Below are 10,983 nucleotides of genomic sequence, written 5' to 3'. Positions count from 1 at the left end.
ATATATATATATATATTCTTATATTCGAGCATGCAATGAGACTCAATCAGCAGTCTCGAGTCTCACTCCGTCAATCGATAATCATCACGTAATCAATCGTTCGCCGTTATGATTGTAAAAACGATCGTGCCGGCCAATGCGATGACACTGCATGCATGCGATTATGCATTTGCGCCAACTGCTGACCGTTGAAATCACCGGCGGCGACGTGAAAATCACTGGGTTGTCTTCTGCCCTTTCGCCGATTTTTTACATTAATACACGAAGATGTCATCCGGCAATATCTCGCGTGGCGAGGTTCTTTCACACTTGTGAAGTTTCAAGAACGAGTTACATTCCTCGCACAAATAGAATTGTACATTTCAAGAAATCGATTTTATTTTATTCGGATTTATTTTTGATCAACCTCGAAGATCGATATACTTTTATTGGAATCTCCTTGGATTTTTTCTGGATCCTCGAGCATCAAGATCCTTGACTGGAGACGACGAAAAAAATTCTCTTTGCGAAAAATAAGTCCTCGTGATCACTCGAGCGAGTCAACTGCGCTCATTTGCGCGGGCATCGGTCGGTTAATTACAGACGAGGAATTATATGCTAAAGCTGTAGCTCATTATCGAGGTGCTTGGACTAAGATTAAAATCTATGGAGCATAGCATGAGCCATTGAAAAATTACACTTGTCCGAGTTTATCGACATCGACCAGTTTACTTTGCGCCAATAAAATAAATTTCTGTTTCGTATATAGCTGATACGGCAACGCGTTGTGGTTCATGGTTTATTTATCGCGCTTTGCTCATCTGCGTTTTGCATACCGAGAACGCGCTACATCTTTCGCATTAAAACGCGGAAAGATGTTTGCAATTATTCTTTTTATTATACGTGGAAAGAGTCACGATTTTATTTTTTAAAACGGGAAGAAGAGTTAACGCGTGCGGCTTAATTGTCTTTCTCGAACTAATTGACTCTTTAATTAACAGTTGTAAGATTAACGGAGTCGTGTCAAGCACGCATCGTGCATCGTAATGATAATTGATGTACGATTGCTCGAGTTTCTGCAACTACAACTTCGTAATTTTTCCCCTGGATGTTGAGATCTTCGAAGTGTCAAGGTTAAATAGGAGCTTCGTATGCACAGCATTTGATCGCGTTGCTTTTATTAAATTAGTATCACGTTGCTATCGATTCTATTGTGTGCATCGATGCCCATAGTGATGCTTTTACTGCGATTATATGCAGCGAAAAATTACGATCGTACTTTTCACGATAGCAGTTGCATAAGACAATTGCACGGTCAATTGAGTAATTTAAATGCGTATTTCGAAGCTCGAAAGAATTTGCTCCGAATTACGATAGAAACTGGAACGAATTTGAATTGCATAAAGAAGAATTTGCTTGAATTCGCCTGAAAATCCTAACTTTTATTTTACATATACAGTGACTGTCAACAATTTCTGACTAACATATAATTTTATCATCATTTTTGTTAATCTGTTTTTCAGCTCTTATATTTTATATTATACATAAGTCAATAAAATCCGCATTATAAATTGATTAATTCTTATTATAATCAATTTAAGAATTCGATATTTTATTAAAATATCAAAAATATATTTGTTTATTATAAATATTTATTTGTAAAGGTTTTTTTTATTCATAAGCAACACGAATTATATAATTAAAAGTGAATAAAAATTGAACTAAATATAGATTTGAAAATAATTTTGCTTGCACCATCAAAATAATTACGTAGAACGCTCAAGCTGATTGCTAACAATATCAAAATTTTTTCGCAGCATGTTTGCTTATTATGCTTAAATTTCTTACATAATAATTTTGATGATCCAACGAAATTATTTTCAGATTAGCTAAATTTTCAGATACTTCATCAAAATCGTTCTTTCCACGTATACATATATATCTTTTATTAGATACATTATACATTATATATTTTATCTGGTTTTAAAGATTGAAGATGATTTTTCTTTCGTTCAGGAAAAACGAATAATCTTTAATAATCAATAATTAAATAATTTATTACGACCTCGTATGTTCCACTTGCGGTTGATCTGATATCGCGTGACTCCGTAATGTGCTCGACAAAGATAATCATTTCTGATGATGATTTTGGAAAAAAGTTAACGTTAAGTCAGGAAAGAGTTATGCAAGACCGGGAGGTTAGATGATAACTTCCTTGGCTTCGTTGCGCCAAGCAAAGAAAACGCATTTCACGTGTCGTCGGTAGGCAAAGTAATCGCACACCTCCGTGTAGTGTCACGAACGAATAAGAGCTGCATGTGCATTTCTTCCGCCGATCGATGATAACGGTCTGCGTGTGTTCATTCCGCTGTATGATTACGCGAAAGGAAGCAGAACCGAATAAAGGAGTCCCGCGTGGAACGCAAACGGCGCGGCGCAGCGCGCAGAAATAACGACTTCAAAGCGGTTTTCCCGATGAGTAATTCCGTTGCTGCAATTTATCTCTACATTATTTAATTTCCCTCGCAAAAATTACCGTTTTCTCTTCGCATTTCGTTTTCCCCTCAGCTCTACCAGACTTCTTCAAATTTCGTATGTCCGTCGTGCGCGAAAATACGAAATATCGCGAGTTAACGTAACTTAACAAGTAGAACTGAAGAATGTACTGCATGATATCACTCGATATATTTTTAACAATGAATTTATGATGAATTCTTGGTATAATGATGATTTTTTAAAATAATTATTTTAAAAAATAATAACTTAAAAATTATTGTGATCTTATCAAAAATTATTTTGATCTTATAATTTTGTAAAAAAAAAAAAAGATAAGCCAAGACAAGACTCAAATAGACAAAAATTAAATAAATTAAGAGCTACAAATTTAGTTAGACGTTTATTGTTTATTAAACAAAGTACAATTTAAACAACAGATGACCTTTAACTAAGTCATTAAAACATTGAAAATGACCTGGTTAAAGGTTGAAACTATTGTTTAAATTGTCTTTTTTAAAATTTAATAATAAACATCTGACTTGTAGAGTTATCAATTTGATTATAAATTTATGTTCCACCTGAGGATCTTAGTTTTGTAGAATTAGAATTCGAAGAGTTAATATGGGAATCTCCAAGACAGTGTCGCCAGGTACGACCACGTGGTGAATTGTGTTCGCGTTCATGTAGGCAATGCGTATTCTCATTCGTAACCAAATACGTCCGCACGCCGACATAGTTGGTACTTCATAGCCACACCTACGATCGTACGCGGTATTTGTTATTCGCTCATATTCCAGGCGCGATTTTCATAGCGGATGCAAGCAAAATATCGATCGGAGGAATGCATTAGCATGCGGGTTCCGATTACGCAACAATATCCGATATTCGATACTTTGTGATCTCTATGTATGATCACACAGTGAAAAAAGTCTTGTAATAATAATCAAGCCTTGATGATAGTTATTAAAAATGTGGTGAAATAATTTCAGTAAAATGTTCAATTAATTTGTATGCAACTAATTAATATTAGTTAGTTTGGTATTATATTATATTTTAGTTTTTATGAAATATAATATAATAACAATAATTAACCGTTTTATAATTAAAAAAGTGAGATTTAATTAAATAGAGAGATTTAGAAAAGTAAAATTGCGAAAATCAATTAAAATAATGTTAATTATTATTAGAAGTTATAATTAGAAAACTAAGATAAAGTTTGAAAAAGTAAAATTTTCCAAATCAACTAATTAACATTAGTTAATTTTGATAATTTTAATTTTCGAAATATTATCTTATTTTTTAATTATTATCAAACTGTTGTTATGTTTAGTAATATTTAGTAAATATTACGCTAAACAAAATACATTTAGCTGTTACTAAATTTTTTTCAGCTTTCGTCAATCGTATAATAGAAAATATAAAACTTTCTGTTCTTTTATCTTTTAAATTATCTTAAATTAATTTTTATTTCCTGCTTCAAAACTTAATTTAATTTCAATCATTCAGTTTTTTCGTTATATATAAAAACTTGCTGAAATAACGAGAAATAATTTATATGAAATATAAATGATTGATTTGAATATTGTAGTAATGGTAAAATTATAAAATCAATTAAAATAATGTTAAACTTACTTAAAATGCAGTGGAAAATGCACTGGAAAAGTGTTTACGTTATTTTTCTGTTATTAGTGATGCGATATACGGAAAAGGGTAGATAATAATAGCTACCGGATGCGTTTGCAGTAATCACATCGGAGTGCACTATATATGGCATCTAAATAATGTTATTCATACACGTGCAGTGGCGCAGCGGAACTACAGCCTCAGGTCTGTCTATGGGCAACAATTTCACTTTCGGAGCGTTTCCTCTCTCCATTGCTTTCAATTTTGAATTTAATATATCAAATGTAATAACACAATTAAAAATGTAATGTGTTGAATCGAGGACTCGAAATACTTCAACAACTTATTAATTTAAGTATTTATGAATCTAAACAATTTGGATATCAGATAATATCTTGGATGAAAAATCGAATAAACAGGAGATCGACAATAATATGAATACCTGGGAAATACAAAGAATACTTATTTTACTCATATGAGGTCGACCCATTATTTGCCTTTGTATAGATTTTATCTTTGCCGGAATAGAGTCATACAATCTTTGAATAATCATTATAATGGAGTGTTCTGTTCTTTTAATAGAATATATTTCCTTGTTTATAAAAGTGATATTGGAAGAGGAATTTGCTTCTCATTCTATTTTTCAAAATCACTCTCTGTTTTGTAAAACTTTAATATTTTTCTTGACCAGTGCAATCACCTAATTTAAATATCATCAAATTTTGAACAGCTTTAAAGAGCAGAGTGAGAAGTAGATTTCTTCTTCCAATATTTTTTAAGCAATTGAAAGATATATGTACTATTAAAAGAATGATAAAACTGTTATAAGTGTTTGATGACTATTCAAAGCACTGCATTAAATTTAAACCACCAAATTATATCCAATTTGAATAATTTTTAATCATTCCTAAGTAAGTCACCACTGTTTCTACTGATGTACTCAATATATCGTTAATTTAATTAAAACAATGAATTAAACAATTTAATTCAAGAAAATGTAATAATAAACTAAGTAGTAAATTAAATTTGAGACCAAATTTAATTTACTACTTAGTTTATTATTATTAAAAATACCAAAATGTTATTTCACTTAAGGAATCGAGTTGCTATCGCTTCTTTTGATATCTAATAGTGTTGTATGTTTATTTTAACAAGAATATAATATGCATAAAAGATAAATGGTAGGTCAACTTCCTAATAATAAAACAATTAGAACATTTCCCAGATATTCACATTTATTTTATTTCTATATCGCAGCGAAATGTTTCTTTATGTTTTTACGATCGCTGGATATGTTTCTGTGAGACTTTTACTACAAAGGCATGCAGTAGCGTTACTTAAACGGCGAGACGAACGACGAACTCGTCATTCCGTACTGATCGTGGCCTCGTACATTATGACGGCGAGGTAGCGGTGGAAAAAAAAAAGATTCAGGAAGTCAAGGAGAACCGATGACGTCGGATATGGGTCAGTGGGACGTCACGTGAATGCGTGAAATCGCAAGTCAACGACCTGCTCGATGACCCGCTGACTTAGAGACACGCTTGCCTCGCATGCCTGAGACGCGGATGAACTCGATCGCTCCGCATGTCTCCTTGACGATAAGTGCCGAGGAATGCTCGGCGGCACTTATCATGGAAGAAGCAGAGTAATTACGTTCGAGAAACTTCATGGAAGAAAAGAAGACCCATTCCCTGACAGAGAAATTAAATTGGGATTCGAAACGAAGATAACACTTCGATTTAATTCTTTAACTTGGTCCTGATAAAGTCACTAGATTGATAAAATAAACCGCAAACTCTACACTATTTTGATACCAAATGCTAAAAGAATATGATTATTGCTGTATTTTATGTAAGGTCTCAGACTTTGCGCGATATCTGTTAATAGCAGATTTCTGAGACCATTTCGAGACGAATTCATTCTAATATCAAAATGTCGAGATTGCAATAAAACAAACTAGTTCTTGAAAATTGAAAAAGGTTTAAAGTTATCCAATTTAAATTGAATTGTCCAAAATTCGCGCACTCGGTAATTTTAGAGCCTAATTTCCGAGATTGAAGTCCCCGTGCTGAGAATGGCTGTGCGAGGAAATTTCTCGGTTACCAAGGGAAGAAACTGCGTTCTGCATGGGCCGTAATGTTGCTTCAGTGCGCACATATTGGGCAAGATAACGCAGAAATTTTGCAAACCATCGTTTGCAAATTGCAGAGACCGTCTTTAAAAGTTTGCACAGAGCGTGAAGCCGGGAACACGCGGGAGGGAAATACCGGAAGTTGCTCTTACAACATTTTCTCCATTCGAACGATAGCCATTGGAAATCGAGTCGGGGATAGCTTTACCAGGGCTGATAGTGCTAAAGATCATAACGACGAAAACAACAGTCTACGGTAGACAGTGAATGATTTCCACGATAAGACCGCCGCGAGTAACTACATTGTGAATTGCGCTCGCGGGCGTGAGAGAAAAGAAGTATTACTTATAGTTGATGTGGCGAAGCATGACGGAACTCAAGGTGGATTTGTGCCAATGGTGTGCTATTTATTGAATGCACGTAACACTTCCTTAAGCTAACACTTAAACTTAACACTACACATTCCTCGTTTTTTTTATGAATATGAAAAATTCACAGTTCAATGTATCGATTAAATAAGATTATAAGTCAAGTAATATTGTGTGATAATACTACACAAAAAAAAAGATGTTTTATTAACAACATTCTTTTAATCGAAAATAATTTCGTTAATTTAAAAACAGTATTAATGAAACAAATACATTATGCTCTTGTTTTAATAAAATGTTATTTGTTTCATTAATACTGTTATAGAATTATATAATAACAAGATTATTTTCAATTAAAATTATGCTCTTAATACTTGATTTTTCTAGTGTAAAAAGTACAAAACGATAAAATATTGACAAATATAAATATTACGTATATACAAAAGGCTGTGAAAAATTAATGAATTACTTTCACTAAGAAATATTTTTCAACATCATCGAATGTATCAAATAAGAAAAATTATTATAAATAAAAAGATAGTTGAAAAATACAAGTTTTGTATGTTCTGTATAATATTACTACTATTAAAAATATTAATAACAGTATATTATGCAATATAAAAAAGTATAGCATTTTAAAAAATTTAAAAAGTTTATTAAATCGTATGATATTAAATACCAAAATATTTTCGTCTCATAAAAATTGTCATCGAATGATTCATCTTGGTAATATTCGATTTAATTCGACTAAGGATAATCATTACGTATTAATTCTAATTTACGTACATCAACTTTCGATGAATCGCTTCGACATTCAAATCATAGTTGATGCGACGCATACTTTTAAATAACATCAAGTTGAGTATGCATTCCAGCTTTCTTAATGGCGACGGTAAAGAATATCGTGCATTCCAGAAGATACATGTGACCGTGCACGTGCAGGTGCAGTGATGCACACGCATGCGTGAGTGCGTTCATTCGTGCGTACACAGTAGGAATTTATTCTAATGGAGAAGCGCCGAGGCCATCGTATTGGAATTTGACAAAAGAAAGGCGCGTTAAAAACATCATGAAAATTAAGATATTTGCGGCAAAGATAGCGTACGAAATACCAGATACAAAACAATATAGAACATTACGCAAATGAAACGAAATAAATGTTCGAGCTTTAACTGTTAAAAAGATTTCAGCATTTTTGCATTTGATATTTTGAAATTATTGTATACATTATACTCTAGGTATTGGGATACGCATCCATTGGAGGATCCATTACTAACAATAATTCTTCACTTTTAATAACTGTTATTAGATCTAAAGAGATTATTATTAAAAACACTATTATGACATTTAATAGAAGTTCCGAAAAATGTCAATTTTTATAAAGTGTATCAAATTTTTCGATTGCAGTGTAATCATTTATAGATTGAAATTTAAAAACGTGTGTTTTCAACAATAATTCTTTAGATCCAATAATTGTTATTGGATTTGAAAATTGTTATGGATATTTGAGTATAAATTCCAAAAATCAATGTCAATTAAATTTTTAATTAAAAATTTTAAGATAAACGTTTATGAATTTCATTAAAAATGTTTGTAAAGAGGCTTCGAGACATGATAATAAAGTAACTTACCGGAGATGACTTCCCCATTGAATGTCATTTCGACCAGATGTGCAACCGCTTCATGCGGCACAAACGATGCCAAGAAACGTTGACTACCTAGCGCTCTCACAAAACTCGTGACGTGTCCCCCGTTTACGAGGATTTCCAAGTTTCCCGAGCCGGCTCTCGATCCATCAACTGACAAACAAAACCATCTTTTATTATCAGAGACGCACTTGTGCGGTTTCGCGATTTCACAATTTCAGATACGTACTTTCAAATTCTACCGGCTGGTTCACCACTCCGTTCGGAATCTTCCCAACTTGAATAGCTCGGGCATTATATGCCTGCGATCTAATATAAACAAATTATTTAAGAATAATTTAACTAAATTCTTATTTAAGAATTTTCTGTTAAATTCTTAATAGAAAAGTTTTAATCCTGACGAGATTTTTTAAAATAGAAACACTTCCGACTTAATAATTCTCCAAGTTTAATTTCATAAGTTCCTTTAGACTTCAAATAAACAAATTTATATAAACAATTCATTTTGTGAATAATTTAGCTACATTTCTATTTTTTAATCCTGACGAGCATTTAATAGAAACATCCTCGAATTTATAATTTTCCGAGTTTAATTTCATAAGTCTTTTCAGACTTTAAATAAAATTTACATTTACATTTTTTTCTCGGCCATATAATAAATATACATAATAATTTAATATTATTAAAAAAAAATTACGCCTAACTAAATTTCGAGATAAAACTATCTTCTTCGTCATTGAACGAACCTGAAGGGCGATCCCTTGATATGCTGACCGTTCACCAGAATTTGGATAATATGTTCGCCGACCTCTTCAGCGGTGATGGTGTACGTCAAGCCGCGCAACTTCGATTTCTGTATCGATACGGTCTTGCCATTGGGACCTACGAGAGACATAAAGGCATACTTTATCGTGTATTCGCGACACGCAGCGTTAACGTCGAAAGTCGCAACGGGATTTACCGGTAACGGTGACGGACACCTTATTGGGATCCCCGCCGGTGACGCTGAAAGTGGTCGGCCGGTGCACCGGCAATGTTTCCAATGCGCTTCCGGTCGCGATGATCGTACCGTTCTTGCCGGATGACGCGGATACGTAGACAGCACCGCCGTTGTTCAGATACTTGTCATGAGTCGTGGTACCGTCCGTTGTATCTGCGATCTTGCCATAGTAATTGTTGTTCTTATTCTTCAGAATGCCGTGCGTGCGAGCGGTCGTTGGACTGTCGTATCTCGGACTCACACCATAATCAGGACTGGATGATTTCTGCACAGCCGAGTAGCTCGTCGTCGCGGAGTGCGACGACACATTCTTGGCGGAGTAGCTTTGCGCATTCTTATAGTTGTTGTTCAGGAAATTGTCGTTCGGACTGCTACCGCAGTTTTCTGCGGTTGGCGAGTTATTCGTCAAATTCGCGAGGGATTCGAGACTGCCGTATGACAGCAGCGACTTTGTCTTGGCGATCGCGTCCCAGGAATCGCGCCTTGAAGTGCTACCCACCATCGAGGATACTCGCACGTTGCTACTGGTATCGATGATGCCATTGTCCGTGGATCCTCGCCTGTTGAAGGATGCGTCTTTCTCGCTGGTTCGTGGGCTGAAGCTGCGATTTACAGGACTCTGCGTGGCGCTATATGACATTGGACTGCGGGTTGGCGAGCGCGATCTCTTCAGGGATCCCGAATTATAGATGTCCCTGGATTCTTTAATGATGTGACCGGTTGGGCTCAAATTTGGCGATCGCGATCTATTGACCGTACTAGATGAATAAATATCCTTAGATTCTTTGATGAAGCTGGGACTATGCAGATTTGGCGATCTCGAGCGATGATTGTACGTGTTGCTACTGTAAATCTCCTTCGTCTCCTTAAGCATCGACGGACTATTCATGTTCCTTTGTACAGGGCTGTGATTGATATGATTCGGCGAGCGAGTGCGGTTCAGCGAGTTGGTGCTATGATAGGTCGCGGAATTCTCGGTGACATAGTTGTTGGACATTTTATACGTCGGGCTGGTCTGATGGATGGGCGAATAACCGCGTTGCGTCGGACTGATGGACTTGTATACGGTCGAGGTATACATCTTCTGAGTTGGACTGCTCTGTTCCGTCGCGGACACGTTCAGTCCGTTCATTCGTCGCTCTAAAGACGACACCTTGGATCGTTCCAGGCTGGACGTGGACTCCTTCGACCGGCGGGAGCCTTTCTGTGTTCCCACGCGTATGGAAAACGGTGAACCACGCACGTCCGAGCCATTAAAGTAGATGTACACTCGATATTTGCCATCGTTATTAGGCACGAAGGACACTCGATATTGCATGTGACCGAAATCTTCTATTCTGTAGGGTATCGATTGCTTGTCATGGACAATATCGATAATGACGTCGCCGAGTCCGCCGGTTCCCCGAGCGTCGACAATAAATGAAAAAGATTGTCCGGGCATGGCGCCATCCGTGTCCAAGAGCTGTGATTAGATAATTTTGTACAAGAAAAAAAAACAATTTTGCTTAAGTATTTAAAAATTTGATTAGACATTTAAAAATAATTTTACTAGCCTTTAAAAAATAATTTAATAATCTATATAGATTATTAAAATTGGTTATTAAAATATTAAAAATTTTTGCAATATTATCCTTAAGTTTTCAAAATATAATTATTTTGATAACTTAGCAAAATTATTTTTAGATGTATATCTGATTCAATTTTTAGATTTTTATAAATTTTATTTCAACAAAATCG

At 34.7% G+C, this 10,983-nt stretch overlaps 1 protein-coding gene across 1 annotated transcript in view; it reads right to left on the bottom strand.

The window, feature by feature from the left end:
* LOC108694407 (filamin-A) overlaps nt 1-10,983 on the bottom strand; it is a 51,000-nt gene that overhangs the window by 23,767 nt on the left and 16,250 nt on the right. Inside the window, exons 11-14 of the mRNA XM_018203851.1 lie at nt 9,208-10,708; nt 8,993-9,128; nt 8,476-8,555; nt 8,232-8,399 (exon numbers count right to left, since the gene is read on the bottom strand). Coding sequence (XP_018059340.1) covers nt 8,232-8,399; nt 8,476-8,555; nt 8,993-9,128; nt 9,208-10,708 — 1,885 coding nt within the window. The remainder of the gene's footprint in view (nt 1-8,231; nt 8,400-8,475; nt 8,556-8,992; nt 9,129-9,207; nt 10,709-10,983) is intronic.

Source organism: Atta colombica, unplaced genomic scaffold (genome assembly GCF_001594045.1).
Source record: "Atta colombica isolate Treedump-2 unplaced genomic scaffold, Acol1.0 scaffold12, whole genome shotgun sequence".
Classification (NCBI taxonomy): Eukaryota; Metazoa; Arthropoda; class Insecta; order Hymenoptera; family Formicidae; genus Atta; species Atta colombica.
The sequence above is the reverse complement of the archived record's forward strand: the minus strand, read 5'-3'. Positions and strand labels throughout refer to the sequence as shown.